Genomic DNA, 14,466 nt, shown 5'->3' on the forward strand with positions numbered 1-14,466 from the left:
GAGGAGCAATATCTGTTCCTTCACATATTGGACCAATAGCTGGCACCCAGCCTTGGACACCAAAACTTCTCTAATGCAAGCTACTGCCCAGGACGCTTACCCTTTAACTTCCTGTGCTATTGACCTAGGCTCTCATTTATTGCACAGGCTACAACGAGTTGTGACCAACATGGTGTACAACATTTTTCCAGCTTCCAAGGTAAAGAGCAATCGTAACTGTGCTGCTACTTTGTCCTTGGCTACCCCTTTCACCGTGTTTAGAGTGTTGGAATGCTGGTTTGTTCCTACTGGGGCTTCTATCTAGCTTAACACACGTGCTCGCAAGTCTCCTGGCCAGGGCAGCTGTGGGTGACAGTTCCCTCTGTCTTGTAGCCTAGTGACAGAATGTCTGGACGCGGCAAGAGGAAGGCAAAGCCCTGGTCTTCAAGATCCCAGTCAAAGAGGGCTGGCTTGCAATTCCCCGTGAGCCGTGTCCATCGGTACCTGAAGAAGGGGCACTATGCCGTGAGAATAAGCCCCAGTGCTGCAGTCTACCTGGCCTCTGTGCTACAGTACCTGAGTGCCGAAGTGCTGGAAGCAGCAGGGTACGTGACCCAGGCAAAGGGCTACCACCGCATCATGCCAAGGCACATCCTGCTGGGCATTAAGTGTGACGACGAACTGCATAAACTCTTCAACCAGGTGACTATTCCACAAGGAGGTGTCCCGCCCAGAATTGAGAAGCCGCTTCTGATCAAGAAACCCAACAAAAAGTCTGCAAGTAGAAAGAGAGCTTCCCCCTGCTAGCTCCCCTCCAGCTGCAGCTGAGCCTTGCAATGAGGGGTGAGGTCTGGCTCACCGAGACTGGGTTCTCTGCTACAGGCTTCACTTGGTGCACTTGGTTTGTGTATTGCTGCTAAAGAATATTTATTCAGACTGGTGATTTGTATACGCTTTTTGGTGTATGAAATACAGGTTTATTAGACTATCTGGCTCTTGTGATTCCTATTTATGCAGTAGATTGTAATAAGGAATCCAGCTCTGGTTTGTATGATTTAGAGAAAAATGGTCTTCTGCACTGGTCTAGTGTCTTAGCCACAGGAGATGTGGTTTTAGTCCTGATTCTGATACAGGCAGAGCAGTCCCTTGGGTACTGCAAATTGGGGTGACTGCTCTGGGCCCCCTGTTTTGGGGGGGCCCCATGGGCCACCAGTGTGATTGCACAGCACTGGGCGTGCTTGGTCCCAGAAGTGACAAATTATCATTTCTGCCCTGGATCCCACACCTCCCTAGGTATGGCCTGGATACTGGCTTCATTGTGTTATCTTGAACGAGTCATTTAGGCCCAGATCCTCAAAGGCATTTAGGCGCCTCCCTCCCTTGAGGATCTGGGCCTTAGTTCCTCCCCCATAAAGTAGGGATAATTCTTCTTTTTTTTTGTCTACTTAGATAAGTGCCTTGTACAATGGGGCCCTAATCTCAATTGCTCCCATAATACAACCACTAATAGGATTTGGAGGAAGGGAGGCCCTTGCAGAAAACTGGTATTTCCACAATCCTACAGCAGGGGAGCAGTGAGAAGGGCAGTCCTGATGCAAGGCAGGCAGAGAACAGAAATGCCTTATGTGAGAGGCGTCATGGTGGTCTTACCCCCGCAACTAATGACATCAATGTGCTACCCCAAACCTAGGGGAGAATGTTCAACTGGCCCAGAACTAGGCACAACTCCTATGTCCCCAGTGTCGAGACTGAACCATGTGGTTACTGCCTTAGGGGAGTCTGGTGTGAGACTAGGTTGTCTCCTCACTGCCTTGTCCTAAGCATGTACAGAGGGTGTATTATCACTACCTGTTCAGTCTGCTGTATTCAAGTATCATGACTACCTCCAAACTGGACTGGATCTGACCTTACCCAAGTACTGAAATATCTGTGTGCTCCTCTTTCCAGCTGGACCTAGTGTAGCCATTTATTTATTCATTATTCCCCCACTCTTCCCTTCTCCTTCAATTTCTTCATTTCATGCTCACTTCTGCTCTGGCCCCAGACTCTGACCTCCTTCCACAGTGCTCTCTGCTTTATTTCAACACTCTTTCCCTGCCCTCCTGCTCCTCCTCCTTCTCTCCCCCTTCCACCTAGTGCTGATCTGAAAGAAATCGAGGACGGTTCTTTTCTTCCTGTCACATACACAGTGATTCCAATAGGTTGGACAGGAAGGGGACTCTACCTGAATCAGGAAAGGAGGTGAACCTGGCTCCCCCAAGCCAGGGAGAGGACAAGGAACTCTTCCTCAGTTCTCCCCCCTTACTTTAACAAGTGCGTGTACACTTAAAATCTGCCTCTTCCTTCCCAGTCATCACTTCTTCCTTACATTTTACTACCCCTTTGATCTGTGCATGGAGAAGGCTCCCTCTTTTCTCTCCTGTAGACCACTAAGACCCTAATGTGCAAGGCTGCCACCCTCAGTCACCAAGGGCTGGTCTAGTGTCTGGCTGGCAGCCAGTCTTCCAAATAAATATCATCCCATGGAGATACTATATGTTGAAGAATGAATAGCAATGAAGCAAACCAACTGGATTTATTCTTTTACAAATCTAGGTAGGTCTTGATAAGCTGACTTGGGCCATTGCCTTAGGTCAAGTGTAGTATGAATTTATTCCACTCCTTGCTGGGAGGAGGGATACCTCTATTCTGACTCAGAGGTGGAGATCCAGATAGGAGGTGTTCCTTGTATGGAGGCATGTCCTAATGCTGAGGCATTTAAGTTAAAGCTTATGGGAAATAATGGAGGGATGAGGCAATCTACTAGTCTGACAAAATTTCTAGGCTGCACTGTAGAAACCTCCTTCGTGAGTGTCTCTTAAACAAAAAGTATACCTGCGACTAGAGTCTCGAGAAGGGCACAACCTTTGGCTAGGCACTATTAATTTTGCTGATGTGATGCAAAGGGGGATGGTGCTGTAACTTGTATGTATGACAACAATGCCTTTACAGTATTGGCAACCCCAAGCATGCAAAAATCATGCTTTAGGGTCCCCCCGCCCCTGCCCAAAGTCATGCATGCCTTTTTAAAAAATAAAAGAAATCATGAAACTGTTTTGCTTGCTTGCTTTGTTCTTCTGGTTTTTAGCCTTTAGGGGGCACTTGAGTAACCTCTTCAATCTTTTCTATCTAACTGAGAGGGCTAGAAACCACTTGGTAAGGGAACTCCCATCTTTTCATGTGCTGTGTATTTATTCCCGCCTACTGTATGTTCCACTCCATGCATCTCATGAAGTGGGTGATAGCCCACAAAAGCTTATGCCTAAATAAATTTCTTAGCCTCTAAGGAGCCACAAGGACTCCTCATTGGTTTTGTGCTTTTTTTTTTTTTTTTTAAATGAAAGGTGAGATTCTCATGGAATCCCATGACTTTAGGAGCTGGGGTTTTAAGAAAAGCACCGAATAGCATAAGACTCCCAATAAAATACAGGAAGTTGGCAGCCACAAGCCTAGGAAGGGAGAGAAGGGGTGCAATTGCAGCAGGACCCCCTACCCCCAAGAGCTGGGAGTTGGTGAAGATCCCTTGGAGAAGCAGAGCTACACTGAAGGATGGGGATAGCCAGCATTGGTGTGGGGGCTGCTGGGGTGTGAGGTTCCCCTCTCATTTTATCTGGACCGATGATCTGCTAGGTCACTCCAATTTTTGATGCTGGGAGCCCGCCTTGCTCTGCTGTGAGAACCCCCACTCCTGGGCTGTTCATGCACAGTCTCTGGCATGTAAGCTGCTCCCAGCTACTTGCAAGTGAATGACACTAGCCAATATCCCCGGTCCCAGACACAACCCAAGGAACTTCTGTCTTGCAGTGTCTAGGTATGGATGCTGCAAGCTTATATAAGTTTGTCAGGTTAACAAAGAAACTGATATGTACCAGGCTTGTTCTACTAAAGGGAGCCTCTGACGCACTTCAAACCAAAGGCGCTGCTTCAGATAGAATAAACAAACAGATTTATTAACTTTAAGGATAGATTTTAAGTGATTATAAGTCAAAGCGTAACAAGTCAGATTTGGACAAATGAAATAAAAGCAAAAAGCATTCTAAGTTGCTCTTAACACTTTCAATGTCCCTAAAAACTTAGATGCTTCTAATCACAGGCTGGCTGGTTACTTTTCAGTCAGGCTCTCCCCTTTGATCAGCGTTTCAGTCCCTTGGTGGTGGTGTCTGTAGATGTAGGTGGGAGAGAGAGAGAGTATAGCAAAATCTCTCCCTTTTATTGTGTCCTTTCTTTCCTCCTGGCTTTGCGCGTGTGCCATGCCGCCCCCCCAGAGGCAGGTGAGCATTACCTGATTGCAGTCCCAAACTGACCAAAGGAAGAGGGTGACTCCCTCGAGGGTCTAACCGATTCTTTTGTTGCTGCCTAAGCCAGTGTCCATTGTTCCTGTGAGGCTGAGCTAGGTTTGTCCCATCCATACCCTGACGAGGTGTGAACTGCCTCCCTGTTCTTGGAGAGTTTTTGCATGGGCTTACTTTAAGCCAGGAGGATACATTTTCAGCCTCATAACTATATACATGAAATTATAACCTTACTGTAACAGTTACTATAAAAACCATGCTCAGTGCATTATGAGCCTTCTGAAGACACCCAACATGACAAACTTTGCATTGGATACCACATAATCATTTTATAAAGATGAACATGGGGGTGTAGGGTGTCCCCCTGAGGTACAGAGAGTCACATGGGGTGAATAAGTCTTGGGGTGCAGAATTAACTGGAATCTTGGGACTTGGGGAGAAGTAAGGAGCCCTACAGGCACACAGGGAGAACTCCTGTGGGGTGAGTGGGTGTGTATATGTGTAAAAATTGTTACTCTATAAACTTTGGGAGAGTTGGCAATACTGTTCTTGCCAGGCCTATGGGGAAGGTCACTGGACAGACCCAAAACCACAATCTATCTCTTTAAAAACAATAAAAAACAACCCTCAATTTTGGGGGCCTGACTCATGACATTTGAGCTCCTGCAGCTGGCAATATTGCACACGGGAGTATATAGGTTATCAGGTTCTTACAGGGTTCAGAAACTTTTCTGAAGTGCTGAATGCTGACGGCTCCAATTGGGCACCCACAACTGCCGTCAACGTGTGTCCAAAATCACAGGCTAAGCATTTTCCTCCCATCTCTTCTTTATCTCCTCCTGCCCCTCCCTTCTCCAGCTGTTTGGACGGTTAAGTCTGATCCTCAAAGTGTACTGGCCACTTAGGAATGTGGCAGAAAAGTGTGTACAGGTACACATGTGGACACACACACAACTCAGAACAAATGTTTTGTTGTACAGCTGACTTTTCTTGAGGCTGAAGTAGCTGGTAACTTTCAATGACCAGTTTGCCTTAGTCTTTTGAATAAAAAAATAAGTTAAAATTAAAACAGAAAGAGGGGGTGTGTCTTATTTGATTATTACCTGGTTAGGTTCACTCCCTCTGGGGCACCTGGCTTTGGCCACTATGGGAAGACAGGCTGCTGGGCTAGATGGACCTTTGGTCTGAGCCAGTAGGGCCTTTCTTATGCTCTTATTCGCTGACTCGGGATTCACTGTCTCTGTGGTGCTCAGTGCAGTGTTGTTGCAGCCATGTGAGTCTGATGAAGTGAGCTGTAGCTCACGAAAGCTTATGCTCAAATAAATTGGTCAGTCTCTAAGGTGCCACAAGTCCTCCTTTTCTTTTTGCGAATACAGGCTAACACGGCTGTTACTTTGAAACTAGGCTATTAGAGAGACAAGGTGGGTGAGGTTATAGCTTTTATTGGCCCAACTTCTGTTGGTGAGAGAGACAAGTTCTCAAGCTTACACCGAGCTGCTCTGCCTCCAGATCACAGTAGGCTGCACCCGATGAAGTGGGCTGTAGCTCAGGAAAGCTCATGCTCAAATAAATTGGTTAGTCTCTAAGGGGCCCCAAGTCCTCCTTTTCCTTTTGCGGCTACAGGGTAACACGGCTGCTACTCTGAAACTAGGCAGTTATAGTCCCTCTGCCCACTAGGGGTCTCTGGGTTATGGGAGAGAAGGATCAGAGTTTATTCAAACAGTTAAGCCTTGGAGCAGCTGCTGGCTGGAGCTGCGGGGACTGGGAGGGGTCTGGAGCAGCGGCTGCAGAGCAGGGCTCGCGCTGCCGGGTCTCACTGCGGCGGCCGCTCTGCCGGAGGGAAGGTGGGACTCGCTCTCCTGCCCCAGGGGTTCGGGACTCGGCTCGCCGGGACCAGGTAAAGGGAGCGCGCGGGGCTCTGCTCAGCCTCTGCGTCTGTCTGCAGGGGAGAAGCGCGCAATGGCCAAAGCAAGGAGCGGCTGGCGCGGGGACCGGCAGGGGGACGCGCACCTGAAACAGCAGCAACAAAGGAAGCCCTCTGCCCCCCTCGCCCCACCCCTTCCCTTCCCAGGGCTAGCAGAGGAGGAGCGGAGCCTGGGTTTGCCGGGCTGAGTCAGCGAAGGGCACGTGAAACGCTTGCCGGGGATTTCCCCCGAGCTGGGTATTGTTAGAGAGGGGGGCCGCGGTACAGCACGTTCCCGTGGGTGTCCCCTTGCAACCCAAGACGCGTTTTGTTTACACGGGGGTGGCTAAACTCTTCCTCGCCTTGCAAAGGGTCTCCAGCTTCCAGGTTTCGAAAGGGCTGGTTGGGAAGAGCCGAGCTCTCCCTGCTGCAAGGCAGGTTTCACTGGCGCTTTAAACTGCAACAATCCCGAACTCGGCGAGGTACAAAAATGCCGTGGGTTGGGCGTTTTTTTTCTTTTCACCACTGCGTGACTCAAGAGGTTGCTGGCTCAGACCGTGACTTCAGAGCGTCCCCCGCCAAGAGCGGCCTAAATCCCAACCCCCTGGGGCAATGCCCCGCTGTCCCCTGGAAGGCCACGAATTTCCATGCAGCCTAGGCGGTGCCTCGTGCGAAATCCAGACTTCTCCCTTCTCATTTCTCTGCAGCCATCGGAGGCATAGAGCAGTTTGGGGACTTGCCCCAGGGCGCACACGTTGTCGGTGATCTCCTGTGGCCGGCTTTAGTCGCCAAACCCTTTTCCTCCCTACTGAGAGGCGAGTTTCCTGAGTTGTGGTTGCCTTTTTTAAAAACACGACTTCCTCGATCGCCTTGCCACAGGGCTTCTGTGTCGTCTCTTGACTTAGTTGCATAGAGCTTCTCTCTCTTCACTTCTGGCTTGTCTGAGGCTCCCCTTCTGGATAAATAAGATCTGGGCTTTAGGTTGAAATACTGGTGAAATCCGTGGGGTGGGGTGGGGAAGAGAGAACGTATTTACCAGGAAATCCAATCAACTGTTCTGCTCCATCCTCTGCTTGTTCTGCTCCTCTGTTCTCCCTGTCTCCCATTTTGAAACTGGCAGGCGCTGTGCTGGCTGGGTGTTACTGTAGCTGCACCACCCTTGTTCCTTGACATGCAGAGCCTTCCCCAGCAGGCTTTGCTTCATGGCATCGAGTGTAAAGGATAGACAGCCTTCAGGATGTCTTGATCATAGAAGCCCTTGATCATGAATCCATCCCATTGCAGCAGCTTGTTGGTATTGAGGAGGAGTATATTTAACGGAGAAACCTCTGGATGCCCTATTAAAATCCCTGTAACTTATTCTGCTTCCCCCCTTCCCGCTCTTGGGTTTCACAAGGTGCTAAAGATCAGCCCTTCCCACGGATCAAGGGTTTAATTAAAGGTTACAGAGGTGATGCATGGTGGCCGAAGTTTTGGTAAAGTTATGCCATACAAGACAACCATTTGGGACCCCATTTCAGAGTAGCAGCCGTGTTAGTCTGTGTTCGCAAAAAGAAAAGGAGGACTTGTGGCACTTTAGAGACTAACCAATTTATTTGAGCATGAGCTTTCGTGAGCTACAGCTCACTTCATCGGATGCAAAAGTGAGCTGTAGCTCACAAAAGCTTATGCTCAAATAAATTGGTTAGTCTCTAAGGTGCCACAAGTCCTCCTTTTCTATTTGGGACCCCAGTTCAGAAAACTGACTTCTACAGTCCATGATGTTTTAACAGTGGCCTAGGTTCTGAGGGAGGCTTCTAGCGTGACAAATATCATTAGTTAACATGCAGACCAAAAGTTCTCTCAATTGTTTAAATCAACATGAAGACAGAGCTGAAAGGTCTGCCCCGTCCCTGGACTTTGGCATCACTAAAACTGGTTGCTGCAGATGGAGGAGACTCAGAAAAGCCCTTTCTGAGTTAAAACCTCAGCCCCTGGGTATTAGTTTGCAGTGAAGGTAGGAAGACAACACTTTATAGCACCTAGCACATAGTTTGCCTTTAGGCTCTGTGGGTTACCATAGCCCTGCTGTCAGGGTGGATTTGATTTAGTCAGGGAGACTCGATTTAATCATGGATTTCTACATAAAAGTGAATTCTGGAATATGCTGCTCAAACAGTTTCACTTTTGTTTGTACTGCCTGTCCCTCCCTTCTCACATTTATCTCCAGACTTTTTTTCCTTGTCCAGATCTATTCTGCCCCCAACAACCTTCTGTTCATTGAACTTTTTGAAACTTTGCACTTTTAGAGAGAGGTAAGGGATTGACTCTGTGTACACAAATTTGCACAGGGACAATAGGGTTACGGTCTGTTATTTCTCACCTCTATATATTATTTATTTAAAAACATTTTTGCTCTTAACAAGTATGTTATCTCTGGAGAGACAAAACCACAGTTTGAGAACTGCAAACTAAGCGTCTCTGATGGTATCTTCTAGACTGAGCACTGAGTCCCATTGGGTAGATAGAAAGATTAACCTAAATAATCTATACGGAAGCCCCTGGAACCCCATAAGATTGGGTCCGTAATCCATGAACTATTGGAACTCATTTACAAAACTTTTCTTAAACATTACATGAATATATTGTCTCATACAATAGAATTTATAATCCCTATTCCATGATATCTTTGAGCTATAATGTATCTTAATTAAAACTGTCTTTAGATTGCTTTTTGAGGAAAAAACCTTTTTATCCAAAAAATCCAATTTAAATAAAAAAAATCAGATTTTTAAAATTTTTTTTTTAAATAATTAATTTTTATCCACCCTGGCTGCTGTTAACCTGCCTCTTGCCATAGGCTAGGGAAAGTGGAGTTCAGGGCAAAATGGGCGCAGCTTTTGTGTGCTGTGACTGATCTGCTGCTCTACTTGATCTAACAAACGTAATAAGGTTTCATACACTTTGATCACAGTGGTGCCTTTTTGACTTTAAGCTATGCTGACGTAGGCTATCAAATGTCACATCTTCTACTACTGTGTTTATACGTTGCTAGCCCAATGGGGCTGCGTTCTTGGGTGGCACTTTTATGCACTACTGTAAATCAACATGATTAACAAACCCAGTGCCTCCAGCAGGAAAGGGAATTGTACTTTTCTGTTACGGAAGTGAACGCTACTGAGCTCAGCAGATCCCTATGGTAACAGACTACCACACTGTGACCAGGAGAGCTAAGCTGTTTTTTGAGATCTGCAGCTTCTGACCCCTCTCATACCACTTCCTTTTCCCTCCATAGTTTCAATATTCTTCACTGCCTCACCTGAAATTGTTGTGTATTATTTGTATAAGCTTCTGAAACAGCTTCTGAGCATTCTCTAGTTGGCCACTTTACAGTGCCAGATCAATTAGTCCATGTCTCCCTGTGTTTGGTGTCTCAAAAGGCAAGAGAGAAGTCCAAAAGAACCTATTAGTTCAGTCTACCAGAGTCACCATGAGACTTTCCACTCCCACTGGTACAAAGGCCTTGCAGCCCTGCTGTAGTTTTGAGATAGGTTACCCCATGTAACAGCCCTCCCCACCTCATTCTCCTCTTCTCTAGGCTCTTCCTCTGAGCTCTTCTTACGGTTCTCAAACCGGTTCTGCATTCACTCATTCCTGCTCTGCTCAGTTCAGCTGCACCCCTCGTGCTCTCAATTCCTACCCCATGCCCTCTTTGCCAGAGTGGGTGGGCATCAAAGTCTCCCTTCCCCTAGGTGTTGTTTCTGCGGAGGCCAGGTGTGTTTCAGAAATGCTTGTTCTAATGGTTTCATCTCTGTGCAGCCAGTATAGAGGGAGCAGAGCACTGTTTAGGATGAACTCCCTAATAGCAAGATTGGCCTGATTGCACCCTGCTCTGGGGGTTGTGGGGGTTAAAGGAACCACCTTATGGGTATCCCGTACTGAGCATTTGTATGGCACTTGCCATCTTCAAAACACTTTGCAAACACTTAAGCCTGCTGACGGGCCTGCAAGATAAGGAAGTGTTGTTGCAATTTTATGGATAAGGAAAATGAGGCAGACAAATTAAGTAACTTGCCTAAAGCAGCTGCAAAGTCAGTGTTAGAACTAAGATGAGAACAACAAAATTCCTGGCTTCTAGAGCTGTGCTCAGAGCACATCTCTGAGACAACATTATCTTGTAAAATGTGTGGCAACAGCACTCATGGTCACCAGCATCCTTGCAGTGCGGTGGCCGGAGGGGGTGATATTGTATTGCTCTCATGAAACCAGTGGTTTTTTGGACTGTGGGTGTCTCACCTCCGTCAGGCTCTCTGGCAGGCCCAGATCTCCCTGCACTGTCTGCTCTTGCTGATCAAATGCAGTAACTGTGGTGATGACCTTTGCTAGCACAGACTCTCTCTCTCTCTCTCTCTCTCTCTCTCTCCCTTGCCTAGATGCAGCCTGGGCTGTTTCTCTGGGTGTTATTTCTCTTCCCCCGCCCCCATCTCGCCAGGCTGGAAATGATTACAGAACCTGCCTTAGTGAAGGCACGCTCCCACTCAGCCTGGTGCTATGCTGACACACTGAACATTGACAGGTTCAGAGTAGCAGCCGGGTTATTTAACATTGCCTCTCCTGAAGTATAATAAGGTGCTTCCTGTCTAAATCCTGGCTCCACAAGGGACATTTCCAGTGTGGCCTTCCTAGGCTTAAGTGAGAGATTCTTTGGGAGGGGATGGAGAGAGGCTGCCACCTTTCTTTGTAGAGCAGAACAATGTTTCTGCCTTGGGTGGCTGATGCAGGGCTAATATGGCTCTCAAGAGGCAGATTGGATTATACGAAGCTAATAATAATGGTAGCTCGACTGCTGTAGCTGCTCACTCTGTGAGAATGTTACAGAGTCTGCAACTATGTATTTGCTCACCCTCAGAAAAGTCGTCCCCTTTATGATGTCCCAAGCTAGGTGGCCAAAAATCAAGGTACCTAAAAATCTCTAATTAGTTCAGAAAATGTTGGCCCTTGCTTGCTGCAGGGAGCTACTTCCTTCTGCCTCTGGCTAAATATGCATGTGTTATAGTAAATGTGAGTGTTACTTTAAAACTCCCCTCAGTGAGAGTTTTTGGGGAAGGAAAACAGCTGGATATCTCTACCCTCTGTGCATCTTTTAGCAATATTAGCAGAAAGCAAACTGTCCTGTCAGATCTCGCCATGCATCTCATTGTAGCTTCTTCACCTGGCTTCCAGCTGTGGTGCTGTCGCCATTGCCCTTACCCCTATCGCATGTTAGTTTCTAGCAGGTAGAGTCCAGTGCATGCAATACAGTGCAGCACTTCCCATAGGTAACACACACAAGCTGAAGAAAGAGTGGGATCAGAAAGGAAAAGAGCGGCACTTACACGTCTCCCCTTTCTTGCTCCATGCCCTGCAAACCTCTGTCGGCATTTCTGCTATTCTCTCTTTGCTTTTGCTCCCCCATTTCCTACCCGCCCAATTACTTATGGGAGTCAAGAGCCTTCTACTCTCTACCTACTTCTAGTCTCCATGCCCAGTTACCTCCGGGGGAGGGGGCTGCTGCTGCAGCTGGGCCATGTGTCCCAGACAAGTTAGATTAGAGGACTGGTGTCAGCCAGAATGAATCAGGGTGCTCCACCAATAAGTCAGGCCCCTCCCTATCATAACAGTCCCAATGGGCTCCCACCAAGACCAGGAAAGTAAGTTAGTCTTGACAGTTTCAAAACTTCAGGAACCTGAGGGTTGATCTCCCTCCATCTCTTGCATTCCCTGACACCCCCTCCCCCGCCCCTCCTCCGTGTCCTCTCAGCTGTTGGGACGCACCGTACACCTCTTAATCTCTTACACCCCATGTGTTCCTTTCCCTGCCGCACCTTCTGACTGCAACCAAGCCTAATAAACGAAGCCAATCCTACTTTGCAACATGGCCATGCTTTCCCTTCCTCCCGCATACGTCCTTTCTGGGAGCCTGGTGACTGTGTGTGCATAGCCATCCTGGATGGGGGTTTGCAAACTTCTCTATCTGGGGGAAATACCCCCCCCCCCGCCATCATGGTGCCCTGAGTTGGGGTTCACTCACATGGAGGGTGGGACGAGGCCTGGAGGGGATGGGGAACTGCAGACTGAGAATGAGGTTCCTTGGCAATAGAGCAGGTAAGAGTCTTAGGTCTTCCTTCCCTGTGACGCGAAGGGAGTTCACACCCAGCCCCTGTTTAGAAGCGTCAGAGCTCTGTTAAGAGCGTAAGTGACAGTATGTTCTCGTTTCCTGCTCCATCCCGGTGCCTAAGTCTTTACCAGTAACCTGCTCGTACCAGCATGTTGGATTGTTCTGTTCATGATCTCAGCAGCTTGACATGCAGAGGAAGCTACTTCAGTCAGTCACATTAACCCCGTGCCCTGGCTACTGTGTAATAAACTACTGCACAGCAAAGGAAAGACAGCAGGACTATGATTATTAAAGTATTGCACTTTTTGCAAGAGTCATGGCCTTCACTTTGGTGTCACAGCCACATTGCGCCATCCTCATTTCCACCCTAAATTCCCCTTGCAGGTCTAGGTGATGGGATTCTTCACTTTCTGCTGTAAACTGTTGTGGGATGTTGCTGCTTGGTTCTACTCTAGCAATGGTTACATTTCAGCAGTTGGTAAAATAATCCTTGTGGGTGACTGAAAGTGCTTTTGGGTCTTGGAGGCATATAATAAAATGTAGCTGTCATCTTCTGCTTCAGGGCACATGCCAGCCACTATCCACATGAGCTAAGGTTATTCCATTCTTGCATCTTTCTTGGATGCAGCTGGTCCTGTCCAGCATAGGCTCCAACTCCGGGGGTTCTCTGGGACTGGAGCACCCATGGGGGAGAAAAATAGTGGGTGAGCAGGGGTCGGAAAGGGCGGGGCCGTGGGGCTGGGGCCTTGGGGTGAAGCATCCCCGGGAAAAGTAAAAAGTCAGCACCTATGCTGTCCAGTATGGGAGACAGGATACTGGACAGGATGGGCCATCAATCTGATCCAGCAGGGCAATTCTGGTATAGGATAGTACGTACTATGGAGGCTAATAACAAAGTTGTCCCTTTTGCCCAGTGGAGTTGGGTCACCCACCTATGCCACTGTCAGCTGTGTGTTGCACCTTGGCCACTGGGAAAAACGGAATGAGACATACAGTAAGTGCAGCACCAGAGCGGGTGTTAGCCAGACCTGTGGGTTGATCTTGGCAACAGTATCTATGATCTGCAGGAACAAACAGAGCTGAAAGCTGGGAACAAAGTAGCTGCTTGGCATTAGATGCTGGTTTTTTTTTTTTTTTAATCTGGTGCTGGAGCCTAATATTAAACGTGCAAAGTCTGCTTTTGTTTTCTCTTTTCTCCCCCTTCCCCCCCACCCCAGATGCGTAAGATATTCAGTGCACTTTTCTCATGTCCCCCAAGGGGGCTGAGTGTGCAGAGCGCGTGTACTCAAGGGAGGAAGGGCACTGAAAGAGATGTTGGCCTGTGTGCGTCCATTCGTTCACTGATGCTGCTCCTGGAGGGGCAGCGTGAAAGGCTCCTGTTCTCAATAAAGATGTAGGTGTCAGTGTATGCTGTTGAAATTACAACTGCGGCGCCCCCCTCCTGGGTGAGTCTTTGCAGGGGCAGAGTGGGCATGGAAGAAGAGAAGAACTTCGCGAGACGTTGTCACTAATGTATTCGAAATCTGAGTCTGAGAAATGAGCACAGTGAATGCGGCTTATGTCAGCCAGCTCTGTTACAGGCCTCTGCTACATCACGGTGCCACATTCCTTGTCTGTATCTGAAGCCGGGTTTGGGTTGTGTTGAATGATACTGAGCCATGGAAAGCTGGGGCAGGGTTGGGTCCTGTGTGAGTTGAGGACCGTTCTCCCTGGCAGAAGGTCAGCGCCATTAACAGACCAATCAGCATCTTCTCTGAAAATAATTAGCTGCTGTAAAAGGTCTTTAATAAAAGTGGGAGTCTGTAAGCTGCGGAGACTCTTGTAAATGTAATGACTTAAGCTGCTGTGAGATGCAATCAGAACCTTTTCCTGGGCCTCTTTGCTCCTCAGTTACCAAAGCATTATCCTGCACTAAATCCCCTTCAGTGTACAAACCTGCAGAAGGGGATGTGGTTAGATGTTTGGCTGCATGTGTGTCTGTTCTCTATGTGCTGTCACAGCTCTGCGCAGAGAACTGCCTAATGACCACAAGATCCATTAAGGTACGAAGGCATCCAACCAGGTTTTTTGCCAACAAAGCACGTTCCTAGCTCCCCGGATCAATGTCTACCGTTACA

The 14,466-nt window shown here is 48.0% G+C and overlaps 2 protein-coding genes and 1 long non-coding RNA gene across 4 annotated transcripts in view; 2 read left to right on the plus strand and 1 right to left on the minus strand.

The window, feature by feature from the left end:
* Window positions 1–384: 384 nt before the first annotated feature.
* On the plus strand, window positions 385–786 carry LOC125638803 (late histone H2A.1-like). Its single transcript, XM_048854956.2, has one exon. The coding sequence runs from the start codon at window positions 385–387 to the stop codon at window positions 784–786; it is 402 nt and encodes a 133-aa protein (XP_048710913.1).
* Window positions 787–3,947: 3,161 nt separating this feature from the next.
* Window positions 3,948–7,399, minus strand: LOC142072485 (uncharacterized). The gene is made up of 2 exons (XR_012668859.1): window positions 7,250–7,399; window positions 3,948–7,168 (listed from the first exon to the last, which is right to left on the minus strand). It is a non-coding gene; the product is annotated as an uncharacterized LOC142072485 (long non-coding RNA).
* The window catches only part of CD151 (CD151 molecule (Raph blood group)), a 63,146-nt gene continuing 54,690 nt past the window's right edge, over window positions 6,011–14,466 (plus strand). Inside the window, exon 1 of one of the 2 annotated variants that reach the window (XM_048854952.2) lies at window positions 6,011–6,207. The gene's annotated coding sequence lies outside the window, so the exon portion shown is untranslated. The remainder of the gene's footprint in view (window positions 6,208–14,466) is intronic. The other variant, XM_048854953.2, reaches the window with a different exon arrangement.

Source organism: Caretta caretta, chromosome 6 (genome assembly GCF_965140235.1).
Source record: "Caretta caretta isolate rCarCar2 chromosome 6, rCarCar1.hap1, whole genome shotgun sequence".
In the NCBI taxonomy this organism is placed as follows: domain Eukaryota; kingdom Metazoa; phylum Chordata; order Testudines; family Cheloniidae; genus Caretta; species Caretta caretta.